At 40.8% G+C, this 13,423-nt stretch overlaps 1 protein-coding gene across 1 annotated transcript in view; it reads right to left on the bottom strand.

The window, feature by feature from the left end:
* Positions 1 to 13,423, bottom strand: part of csmd3b (CUB and Sushi multiple domains 3b) — a 318,096-nt gene that overhangs the window by 118,253 nt on the left and 186,420 nt on the right. Inside the window, exons 7-9 of the mRNA XM_047344329.1 lie at positions 6,662 to 6,739; positions 2,104 to 2,191; positions 1,394 to 1,518 (exon numbers count right to left, since the gene is read on the bottom strand). Coding sequence (XP_047200285.1) covers positions 1,394 to 1,518; positions 2,104 to 2,191; positions 6,662 to 6,739 — 291 coding nt within the window. The remainder of the gene's footprint in view (positions 1 to 1,393; positions 1,519 to 2,103; positions 2,192 to 6,661; positions 6,740 to 13,423) is intronic.

Raw genomic sequence — 13,423 nt, 5'->3', positions numbered from 1 at the left:
CCTGCTTACAAGGTTCTGTGCTGTCATGGCAACACCAGTCTCCTCCCATGTGCGGTTAGACAGTGTATTTTAACCACGGGGCAAGAGAGCGGGACCCTCGGCTGACGGACATTAACCCTGAGCAGCATGTCGAATCCCTGAGGACTCCCAGGGGGCTTCTTGGGAGATGAACTTGACCTCTGACCTCACCGTGGATGAGCACTGATAGAAACGCACACTGCAAAGTATCGGATCACGTTTGGGTGGAATCAACCTTTTCTGAAGGTTCCTCCTACAGTAACATTAAAACACTGAGGTTGAAATGGTTTAATTAAGAGCTCCGTCTATGACTTATGTTCCAAACACTGTAAATTCATTTTCACTAAAACATTGCATTACTCACTTATTCCAAAGTTGAGCTGGTGTTCATATGCTAATGTGCTTTGATGGATATTCAGAGTTTTTCTTTCGGAGAAGCTATAATTTAAACAGAAAGAGTAGGTGTGATATTTTTCAGCTTTTCCCTGCCTCCTTCCTCTGGCTCCCTGATTTCACTGCCCTCACACACTCACACACAGACGGACAAAGAGTAATGCTTTTTATGTTAAAGTATGTGTCTCCAGCCATAGTCTGAAGCCTAGTGAAGGGAGACATGACAAACGACTCTGGCATTTAACATGACAGACGCCCTCTCTCTCTATCTCAGTCCTTCTGCGTGTGCATGTGTGTTCTGTGTGTGTGTGTGTGTGTGTGTGTGTGTGTGTGTGTGTGTGTCTGTGTGTGTGTGTGTGTCTGTGCTGTAAGTCTGGGACTAAAGCAGTGGCAGATGTGAAAGTGAAACCAGTCTGTAAAGCTAAAGAATGACGATGTCTGAAACGTGCTCATTATTAACGCACTTAGAGAAGTGGAGAAAATCACACAGCACATCACAAAAGTCATTTTTAAAAACTGTTTTGAAACGTTATATAATTTATTGACCAGACCTGGTGCTCGCTCGCGGACATTTTTAGCTTCAGTTTACAATAAGTGTAACATTCACTTTCATAGCTCCGCTGATTAAAGCAGACGACTGCTGCGTGTTAGTGAGGCGCTACTTTACAATCACAGGATTATGGAGTTTTGTTTTTCATAATTTCATAGCCAGGGGTTTGAAACAGAATTGGGATTTTTTTTCCACATAAATACAGCCCCGATCAACAAAAACTCACGCTGAAAAGAGGCCAATGCAACACTGGCAACATTTAGCAGGAGGATGCATGGACTCTGCTTCGCTGTTTTCTCACAGTAGCTCTGTATTTGTGATCGTAGCATCTTCCTCCAACTGTACCTGTGTGTGTGTGTCACTTGAGGGTCTTGGCAGGGTGTGTTTGCATGGTGTCAGTCATTTGTATGCGCGTCGAGAGCAGTTTCTTACCTTTACAGACGGGTCTGTGGTCACTCCAGGCTGCGAAGACTTCAGCCACTCTCTGACAGCTGATAGTTTTACTGCCCTGGAGAACGTAGTCTTCTCCGCAGGTGAAGTGCACCTCACTGGTAATGCTACTCATGGAGTCAGACATTCAGAAGAAGAAAAAAAGGAATATGCATATATATTAACAACAGATTTTATTCATATAGCACTTTTCTTTAGAAAGTGCATAACGGAAATAAAACATGGAAATGACAAGACCAGCAATCAGAAAAAACTCAATCGACTCATAAGACAGAGGGGAGTAAAAACAAGTTATACACAACACGATATGTCAAACATTTGTAAAAGCTGAAATGTTTTAAGAGGGGATTGAAATGACACTTAGGATGTTTCCTGTCTGATCTCAACACGTCATTATCATCTGCATTTCCGCCCGTCAACACTAAATCTCTGCAGCTGAGTTTTCAAACTAAATCGGGGCCAGCAGCGTTTCCAAACCATCTAAAACTCCGGAGTAGTGTGGATGGCAGCTGATCTGTAGCAGAGTTGATGTGCATGGATGTAGCCTGAATCACAAACCGTTAATCTGGGAATAACCAGCAGAGCTCCATTCACAGATCTGTAAAACATGCACTCCCACATGTGCAGGTGAAAGCCGTGTGCACCTCTGTCTCTGAAAGTAATCGTGTCATGTCTGTGAGTGCGAATTGCACCTGAAGTCGCTGCCGTGGCGTTTCCCGTTCTCCGGTTCTCCGGGGTCAGGGCAGGAGTTGGACGCCTGTCTCACACCACCTTCATTTACTACACAGAGAGACAGACAGGTTTGGAGTTAGGGACAGAGGGGGCAGGTTAGAAGGCACAGGACAGGAGGAAGCAAAACAAGAAAACCTTCCGTGGAAGAGACAGAAATTATATTATACTTTACTCTTCATGTTTCATATGTTCATAAAGACAAAGACAAACAACTTGTTCTTATAAAAAAATATGTACGGTAATTAAGTAGCCATAGTAAAAGCCCCTCTGCCAAAATAAAATAACATCAACTTCAATGCAACCTGGCATGAATCTAAAACCGTCTCTGTCCGTCACTCTTCCCCGTGAAATTTCAAGCTCTCTACTTCTAGTTTCACTTCTGGAAGCCTGCCTGCCTTGTCACCTAATCACTTTAGAGGCGGCAGGAAACAGGTGGAGGGAGAAACAGTTTAGACGGACCGGGAGATGGAGAGACAGGCGGGATTGGACGGGGACGACGCGGCGCTGCAGATTTGATCTTAATTCTCGCGGAGAGCTAATCTTGACAGTAACTCTCCAGACATCACGGTGGTAGAACAGAGACAGAGCAGAGCCCCGTCATAACAAACACACATCTGACGGGATCTACTTTGTCTCTTTCTGTCTTTCATTTGCAACGCTCCTGTTCACAGTACGTGAAGGTTGCTTTTATTCCTTTTTGTATTCTATTCTTTCCTTGTCTTTGTTCTTTTTTGTTTCTGTCTTCTTCCTACTTTCTTGTGGTGGGCTCAACCCCTGCCTCCTCTTTCCACACAAATAACCCCCCACAGCTACATTTTCATTGGCTTCCCTTAAAACACACCACACTATAGAATATTCTATTTTCATAAAAACCCCGAACCATTTCTTTCCCAAGTCTTTTCTCTCTGTCTCTTGAGCAACTTATGAAACTTTCGAGAAACACAGCTGCCGGGTTGACTTTGAGCAACGGACAGTGTGTGTCAGTGCGTATGTGGATGAGCGCGGAGAGAAAGAGGAAAAACAGCCTCAACTCTACTCAGAGAAAGCCAACAAAAAAAAAAAAAATAGCTGTCAGGTATGTGGAATAATGCAAAACACAAGGAACTCCATTCCAATTTAAAAGCTTTCCATTTTCAAAACTTTTTTTTCCATTTCAAAAGACAATATAGATTTAAGCTGTTTTTTTTGTGTTGTTATTGTGTTGTTTTTCGGAGGAGGATCCATCATGTGCCACGGAGACGTTTCCTGCTGGCACGAAACTAAAGCATCAGCAGCAACAATCGTATCCTAATGAGCCGCGGCACATCCACGACCTATTTTTACTAAATTTTTCGGGCCCCGCATGATAGGATCCCTTGTATTTCTTAATGAGATCAGGGTGGGAGTAAAGTTATTTAAATAATCCTTGAGCTCCTCTCATCTTTCATTCACTCCAATGAAAGTGAAAAAATTAGGCCACTCTGAGGATTCCTGAGTGTGTTTTTCTAGTTGTTCATCCTTTCCCCTAATGTCTGGTGTCAGTCGAACATTACTAGAGGGAGAAACTGTCTTGCTGCGCTAATTTACTTCAGCTATACAGCGAACAAAACACCCCGTGGTGTATTTTGATTTTTGAAACGCATTGACTGATATTCAGATGAGGGGAGAAACACAGGTAATCATGCACTTTGGTGTAGTATTCCATTCAGCTTGTTTTGGAAGGCAGCACCTCGACAACTGTGGCTGTGCCGTCTGTTGATTACTTATTTGATTGGTACGATTACATGTGAATACGATCGCGTCAGGACTCATTTTTGTTGTTGTTCTGAACATAGTTTCACCCGATCAGTTGAAACGCATCGTCACTCAGACAGTTTTGCTGCTGTAATAAGTCACCGCTCATCTCATGTGAACAACTTTCATTGCATCGTTCCAAAGACGACAATTTCATGAAAAAAATCAACAAAACAGATTCCCACCAAACTGAGGTGAGGTAAAGGTCACGGGCCAATATTACATTTAATGTTTATTGCAGAAAAGGGGGCATATCCAGATATACATTTTTTACAGATACACTTTCTTTAACACAGCACTTTTTTGTTGATTTATGTATCTTGATGGAAAAAAAATACTGTACTATGTTTAGGGGACTGATATTTATGAACGAGGGCTATTTATCCAGATAAATGTGGTTTCATAATGGGAATGTTGGGACTTCACATTTTTTTCATTTATTTTTATTTAATTGTTTATATTATTTGATAATTTTTGTATTTAATATTTTTGTGGTCCTCCTATTATTAATATTATTAATATTAATATGGTTGTTGTTAAAAGTTTTTTTTTGGGGCAGTAGTTGCAAAACAATTGTTTTTGTGAAAACTAATACATAAAAAGTTAAATGTTGTCTTTTTTCAAACAGAAATGCTGATGCCAGAGAATTCAATAAGGTGCAACAAACACAAGCTGAGTGATTATTCTGCTTCCACACCCCCCCACCTGGCTGCCTGAGCTGTCTGACCAACACGCATGTACATGTTTAGTCTGTATCAGCAAACGCAGCAGGTGCTCGGTGTGTATTTTTCCGTGTGTGTATTTGCTGGAGTAGATAGTTTGTTGCTTTGTTGGAGCGGCTAATTTGACCATCTGGACTATTCACACCCCGACAGAGGGACTGGTTACAGTACGAGTCGTACGAACACACAAACACACAAACACACAAACACTTTCCCACACATATGAACATGGAGAGAAACTGAGACATGTGTATAATGTGGACACGCTCCACTGAAGAGCTAAACCAGTCACACTGGAGGAAACACTGGAGCATATCGGCTAATAAACATACAAACTCATACATCTGCAAAAATCAAACCTCAACCTTGACTGTGCAACCTGTCGGGGAAACCTGATGAATCTGCAGCGCAGCGTGTGTCTGTGCCGCGCTGTGCTCAGCTCATCGCTTTTCCATCAGCTCTTACAGTATTTAAGAGATTCACACACAGGCAAATGCTCACACAAACACAAAGTTCAAAATAAATCACTGATGTAAAAGAAATGGCGTCGATAAGAATGAGCATGCAAACCGATTCACAACATGGAGAAGCAGCAGGGTCGAAACAACGTGCAAATGTGGGTGTTTCTTTTGTGTTTATCCTTGTATAGATGCATATGTGTTGTGTATTTGTTTGTGCTTATATATGTCTATATACGCATGTTTAGAATTTATGAGCATGTACAACTGTCTGTGAAAATGTGCGCTGTGTAATTAAAGAAAAGAAATAACACAAATGCAATCACAATTATCTGCAGCACACAAACAACTGACCTTCCTGAGTGAGTGTAATGTGTGAGGTATTATGTGCATGTACGTGTGTGAAAGAGAAAAGGCGAGAAGCAGAGGTACAATAAAGAGACAAAGGAGGGAGAAGGAAATAAAGAGGTAATTAGACGCAAAATAAATCTAATGTGAGGTTATATCAGGCGGCTGACAGCTTCAATAAGGGAAATCTCGGTTACAATGGTGCTGCTCTTTTTGTGGGAGAGATTTCTCATGATTTTTCCGCATGTTCCCCCAATGTCAGCGTGTTGAAAAGGCTTTAAAACGGAATTAAATAATGTTCATGTGCTCAGGATGTCAAATGACTTATGAACCATTAGCACCCTTACTCCTCGGGGTGTCTAATTAAGGGGTTTCAAAAGTGTTTCATTCCTACAACTTGAGATTTAGCGAAAGTTTTAGGAAACTGTGGAGAGCAGTAAAGTAACGTGGGGAGCTTATATAGTACCTATTTAGTGTGGACTGATTTAAGTGATGTGTATAAAGATTGGAATAATAAATCCACAATAATGTGCTTTAAATAGTGAAGGACTCTTATAATTCCACCATTAGCCTCTGTGGTGGAGAGATGTGGTGATAAACTCAAAAGATTGCATTGATGCCCTCGGTGACCTGTGCATTATAGTCGAAGAGAAATGAAGAGAAGAGAGGAAGAGGAGGAAAGGAGGAAGAGGAAGGGGGTGGGGGGCTGTAAACAATATCACAAAGGCTGATTCACATTCCCTGAACAAGCCCAAAGCAAGCAAAAAACCAACCGTGATTAATCTTATCAGAACAAGCAGTGGATAAATAAATCAAAGCCGTGAAGGAGCATGCATAAACCCAGACACCATGACCAAAACACATGTACAAAACATCCAACAACAAAAAAAACACATAGCAAGTACCAGAAAATAGCAGCAGCAGGCTCTTATAAAGGCTGTGGCACTTTACACACGTTTATGTATAATTTGTTTCCCATTTTAATGTGAAAGCCAAAAACTTTCTCACCGCGTGTCTGTGAATTGTTGTCTGCAAACTGATCTTTATTATCGATAATCAATGGTTCAAAAGTGTCGGATGCAACAGCCTTTTAAAAGAGACAAAATTAATAAAAGCCCAAAAAATTAAAATAAGATAAAACAAGATGCAAATGCAAGCCAAACCAAGCCATCACACGTTAGTTCATTAGCCAGAGTGACATTAAGATGTGAACTCACATATTGAAAACTTGTTGCCGGAGTCTTTGCCAGGGAATAATTTAACGCCCCGCGATTTAAAATCTACTGATCGCTTCACTGCAGAGGAGAACAGAATACAGAGAAGAGCAGAGAAATCAGAGAACAGATGAGATCTCGTGAAGGCATAATAATAATAAGAGTAATAAAAATAAAAGGCAGATTCTTCTCCCTCACAATGCTGAGAGGGAGAAGAGCACAGTGGAAAAGAAAGTTTCAAAGGCAAAGGAAATTTGTAAGATGGTGGAAACCAACAGCGAGAGGCGCGGAGAGAGGCGAGAAGGGAGAGAGGGAGGAATGTTGGAGGAGTGATTGACCATCCAGGAGTTTTTGGCCACAGGAAAAGCTTAATCTCTCTCTCTCTCTCTCTCTCTCTCTCTCTCTCTCTCTCTCTCTCTCTCTCTCTCTCTCTCTCTCTCTCTCTCTCTCTCTCTCTGTCACTCAGGCCCATACATCAGATGTCGAGGTGTTCTGCTGGAAGCGCCGTCACATTCCCGAACAAAAAAAGCTGGCAAAAGGAAAATTGCAGCTTTAATCAAATCGGCGATGATGCAGCTCTGTAATCAAAGCATTCGCATAACGGTGCGTCGGGAAAATAAATGGTTCCTTTAATCAGAGTAAATCAAAGACAGGAGACGACAAACTGAATGTTAATGCGGCGCAGCATGTATGGCTGGAGAGATAGAGTGCAGGTGACAGAGTGAGTGGGTGCGAGCTGCATCTGAGTCCATGTTGGAATAAAACACCCCCCGAGGGAATCTCAGTGAGACTCCCTCCAGATTTCTTCTCCTGCTGAACCCAGTCAGAATAAATGAACACATTAACGACATGAATAATTAAGATGTAAACGCAAATATATCTGGTCCTGAATGACTGAGCACGGTGACAAGTCACTTTGCTGGATATCTGATGGGGAGGCTGACAGACGTGGGTTTTCAAACGCTTGACAAATGGCGGATGAGATAATGTGCTGCATTTATCCTAATGTTAAACAGGGGGCCGCACATGAGCACATACATCAGTGGTATTCTACTCGACACGGTTAAATTACTTCTTGTGTATTTTATGCCAACAATTATCCTAATGGGACACAGCGGCTACACACGTGCTGGTGGTGCTGTACTTACAGTGTTGAAATTATACCGTGTTGATTCATGTGTTAACGATTTATCAAATGTAAAGTGGCCGAGTGTTAACTAGGTTTGTGCGTTATTGTGTTTTCCAGCCTAATAATTGAATGTGGTTCCAGCTGGATGAGTGTGAGAACGGCAGGTGCGTGTGTGAAAAGAGTGAAAGATTCTGATCCCCAGCGTAGAACGCTTCACTTAGAAGAAAAAATGTGCAACTAGATGCTTAATTAATCTTGTAAAAGAGATGTTAATATGTGTAAATTAGTCCATTTAAATAACAGTTTACAGTAACTCAATTAATATGTATATTTCACAACATTTAATATGTCCTGGTTTATAATTATCTGGCATAAATAAACCGCAAGTGAAACTCAGGATTCTGAAGGAGATGCAGTATCATGACTTTCCTCATTTAAAAGAAACCCCACATGTGACACACCTGCCAAAATAAAAATGTGTCGCCTCAGTTACTTTGCTTCTAATTGGGGTTCAACTGTACCTTCATGTTAATCGAGGGACTGGGAAATCCATTCCTGTTTGTCAGTAACGAGACGGTTTATTCAAATCCATATCTTTCGTCTGTTACAGCGATAACCTGTTTTAATCCAATCTGGATTAAGTTTGCAACACACACTGGTGAGGATGGGTCGCCCTATTGATTATAGATTATCTTTTAAAATCGGTCAAAGGACAAGGTCACGGCATGGGATCAAAGTTTTAGCCTAATGCTATTGCATGGGAAATGCATGATTTACAATTCGAATGATAACACATATTGAATACTGTTTAGTTCTGAAGTAGATTAGGTTAAGACCTTTATAATGAGGCTGTGTGATGCTGACATTTCTAATTATGTCATCATTAGAATGTTTTTTTCAAATTGGAAAAAGACTTTGCAATTGGTCATCAAGGTCAAATCCAACTAATTATCAACACATTTCTCCAGCGATTTAAAATAATTTCATACGTCACAACTGTTCAAAGCAAAGTCCGAGCACCCCCCCACACACACACACAGAAGTAAGAAAAAACACAATCTCTCAGAAGAAAGTGTCTTTTACTTTTGATATCTAAGAGCAGTGATTCATACCTCGCCTGGATATTCTCATGTTTTCAGATCATTTCAAAAAACACTTTGGAAGAGCGACATACAGCTGCACTTGAACATGTAGCTCATAAGAAACTCTGATAACGGTGGAGTGAGAACATTTTCATTCCACTACATTGCTTTGAGTTGAGCTCAAGCCTTTGATCCATCAGTCAATGGATTGAACACTCCTCATTGGGACAATAAAGGGTAGGAACAATATATTTGTACTTACGTAATTGCTTCACTGACTTGTATTTGAAAATATCCCAATTTTAGAAAATTAAGGACATTCATCAACAGACTTATTACTCAACAACCAGGGGAAGCTGTGATCTAGATCAAAGTCCTCAAATCAGGTTTGAAATGTATTTCCTCACCATTAAGCTGCCAAATCAGGGAAACTGGGCCAAATATAGTTAAAAGTCAAATGAGTTTTTTTTTTTGCCTGTATCAAGTCTCAGTTAATATGCATCATAAAACCTGTCCTGTGTGAATATGCATCAAAGTTAAATATGCCCATGTTAATATTCTAGCCTACAAGCAGAAGCTCTACTGCAAACAGCAGATGGAAGGGCAGCTGCATTTAGGTAAACCATATTTATATCACTAAAATACTGCACATTTAACAAAACGACATTTAACTTGCAACAACATAAACAAGAACGGCGATTAATCCAACAGTTTGACAAAAGACAAACAAAAGCTTTATAAAATACACACTGAGCCATGTATTTAAAGCATCTGCTGGAATCTAATGTTTGCTTCATTCTTTCAAATCAAAACAAAAAACTGTTTTGCCATTATTAGAGCACACTGGAATGTTATACCAAAAGCTACAGCTGTTGTAACCCAAGGAAGGATGCAGCTCAATGCTCAGCTACAGGGATAATGCACCTTGATAGAATTGTCTATCTTCTACTGTCTTTGGTTTCATCATAACCTCAAACTCACATGGTTAACTGGCTGAAGGACCGAGGCTGAAGTCAGGATTGAAGCAGTTAAATTTGGAATGGTCGGCTGTTGACGTCAAAGAAATGGTTGAAGCAGTTGAAAACTATAATGAATCATAATTGAAACAGTCCATAATGGCGGAGTTGCTGAAATATGTATTTATTTTATTCTATTTTCCTTTCATTTCAAACATTTTAAAGCAATTTTAGGAAATATACAAGTGGTATTTTTGGGCTGTGATTGTCTCCTCTCCGTGACCCTCAAAGGATAAGAGGTATAGATAATTGATGGGTGGAAAAAAGTATTTGCCTTCTTAACTATTAGGTAAAAATAACAGTGTCATATCTTAACTGCATATAGAACCAGACAGAACCAGGTTCCAATGGATTCCAATCTTAATGCTAAACAAGGCTAAAGATCAATAGACAAATAGTACATTGGTTATAATCTTCTAATCTAATTCTTGGTAAGAAAGTGAATAATCTCCCCAAAACAATACATATCTTTATTCCTTTACATGAAATCTACAGTAGATTTGTAATGCCAACAAAACTATGATTTAATAACGGAAATACATTTACGTTAAGAGCAATACATTATATTATAGGGCAATTGCTTTGTTGTGTCACTGCTTATTAAGCTGGATCCAATGTTAGATTAACAAGGAAATATGACCAAGTGGTTTGTTTACAAAGCACATGCCTCCGTCTATGATGAGTTTGCCCCCATTTGCATATATGTGCAATTACAATCAGTGAACGAGGGTAGTTGTCGGACGCCCTTCAGAAGATTTGATGGTTTTCGTAACCACAGACCAACAATCATGCAACATACCCAGCTCGTGTCTATGCAAACTACTTGCATTAATTAGGTATGTTCTCTGCTACACACACTGTAATGATCCCAGTGCTAACAACCCTTTTGATAAAGCGACAGCAGAGGACTGAGTCGACAATGGAAGCCAGTGATGGTTCCCCAATAACGTGAAAAATGATAAAGGCGTAGTTCATAGATTTATGAGCTCATATGAAGCCCTTGAGGCCGGCAGTGTGTCTGCACTCACTTTGACAGATTCTTAAGTCAAGCCTGACAAGGAAAAAGGACATCGGCATAAATATACACAAAAACATATTGGTATATTCCATATGTGCTCCTTTAGCTTGGCTGTAATTATCCGAGGTAATTAGCTTTTTCGAGATGTGTGCAGTTGATCACAAGTAGATTCGAGACATTATGAGAGTCGTGTCAAAGGTACCATGCTGTCGACAATATCCAATATGTCAACCTCCCTCAGGGGCCGGCTGTCTCTGTGCTCCAGTTGAATAATGTCTCGGTACCAGTGGTTGACTGGTGATTCTTTTGTACTGACTGACTTATTTTGTTGCCATAGCACTGGCTGAGTGATATTGCCGTCAGTTGTTCATTAAGAGCCAATCAAAGCCCTGCAGACACAGAAACTCATGAATAGGTAATGAAGAGAGATGATGGAGGGCCGTGATTGGTAGGCCCTGCCGCGGGGAAGGCAAACAATTGTTCATACCTGACAAACGCATTGACAACATGCAAACACACACACACACACACACACAGACACACACACACAAAGCGCCTGTATGCAAACACAGCCGCACCTACGCATGGATCGATACGGACACACAAATACAACTGCACACATAAACTGTCGTGACTTATAATGAAAAATACAAAGAAGCACATATTGATAGATTAATCAATTTAAAATAGACACACACACACACACACACGCACCCACTCCGACAAGAGTTCAGACACACAATCCTGTATCTGCAGGAACACACGCATGTAGGAGGACACTTATACATACCGTAAGCACACAAACACACACACAGGCGCACACAGTGGCATAATCCACAAACACACACATCCACAGCCAGGTGTAGAGGGTGTAGTTTAAGGCACTGTACCGTGCAAGATAGTGTGATCACAGAATATCTACTGAAGGTAATCCTCAGCCTTCGCTAAACCCCATTCACGCTTCGGATCAAATGTTCCTGTTGCATTTGGACCGATTCAGCCGAGAAACTAAACAAACAGACACGGGGAACGAGTACACCACGGTAAATAACGGATTGGAAGGAGGCAAGTGTACCTCTGATCTAGAAGGAGAAGTATGTCTTTATCTCATCTTTGGACGATAAAAGGAAGGGTTTCCAGGGTGTACACAGTATGTGTCTGCCTGTAATGCTTAATGCAGCAGAGTGTGCATGAGCAAGATGCAAAAAGGATCCAACATGCACAAGGCCCGTGGGGGTTGGTGGGGGGTATAACTCAATAAGCTTGGTTCATGGTGTCGGCCATAGTCATTGGTTATGTCTCATCTTGGCCACAAGGGGGCAAACAGTCTAACTGAAAGCCACTGGTAGGTCTTTGCAGATCTTTAAGTGATCTACTACTAGCGATCTACAGTGAGCTCATTAGCTGAGCATGCTAACACTAATGGTCCACTGTCAAACATGCTGTAATCCATTTCTTACATTTGTAGAATGTTCTGAGTCATAGTATTTATCTTGACGGATCAACCCATAGACATCGGCAGGCTGTGATTGGATGATCACTGCCCAGGGGAGGGGTTTAGTTAACTATTAATTATTTAAATGCACAACAATTTTCATCATTCAGTTTTTAAAAATGCTAATATTTTTTTGTACTTCGGCCATATACTTGCTGGAGGAGCAGTTACCAGAATGACAGCAGTTGGATAGATGAGCGAATGTGTGACTCATTGACTGAAAGCATCCATGACTCACTGGCTGGAAAGTGTCCACGGCTTTCCCTTGCTATAAATAATGACATAGCGAGAAAAATAAAAATACAATCGTAAACTCACTGTAAAACCGTGTTCTCATTCATTATTCCTGTGGCGGTTGACAATTCGGAATTTATTTGGCAACATGATTCACTGGTTTCTAGCTTTGAGGGAGAGATGTTCATGTTGTTGTTTTTTTTTATTTAACAGGGAAAGATGACTGAAAGCACATTCACTTTTACAGCTGAAGCCTACGGGTGCATTTGCTGGGGGGGGGGTAGGAGTATAACTGTAACATAGCCAGCTTCATCTGGAAACAAGAGTCTCAACATATTGCTATGGAGCAGCTGGGTTTCAGTACTTTGCTCAAGGGAACTTTGGGCATCACTCAGGCTTTTACCACAGCTTTCTCAATCTGTCCACACATTTAAAGCTGTGGTCTTCACATTCGTCTACAACCCTCGAGCAAGCACGTGTCCATTATCGCAACGCTATCTACAGAAGCTACATTCATTAAAAAAGGTCTAACCATGTGATTTGTTGTTTCACTGGAAACACTTTTGGGTTTAATGAAGCTTTTAGCAAAATATCACCAAGGTAGACGATTATCTTTTAGATTTGATCATCACAGGATCCAGCTCGGTTATCACCTCCACCGAGGAGATTACGTTTTCACCCATTTCTTTGTTGTTTGGTTTGTTAGTTTGATACAACACGAAAACAACTGAATGGAATTTGACCAAACTTGGTGGAAAATATGGGTCAGGAGATAACTCAACTCTTTGCTC

This window comes from Hippoglossus stenolepis, chromosome 17 (assembly GCF_022539355.2).
Source record: "Hippoglossus stenolepis isolate QCI-W04-F060 chromosome 17, HSTE1.2, whole genome shotgun sequence".
NCBI classification, from domain to species: Eukaryota; Metazoa; Chordata; class Actinopteri; order Pleuronectiformes; family Pleuronectidae; genus Hippoglossus; species Hippoglossus stenolepis.
This window is presented reverse-complemented; position numbering and strand designations above follow the sequence as displayed.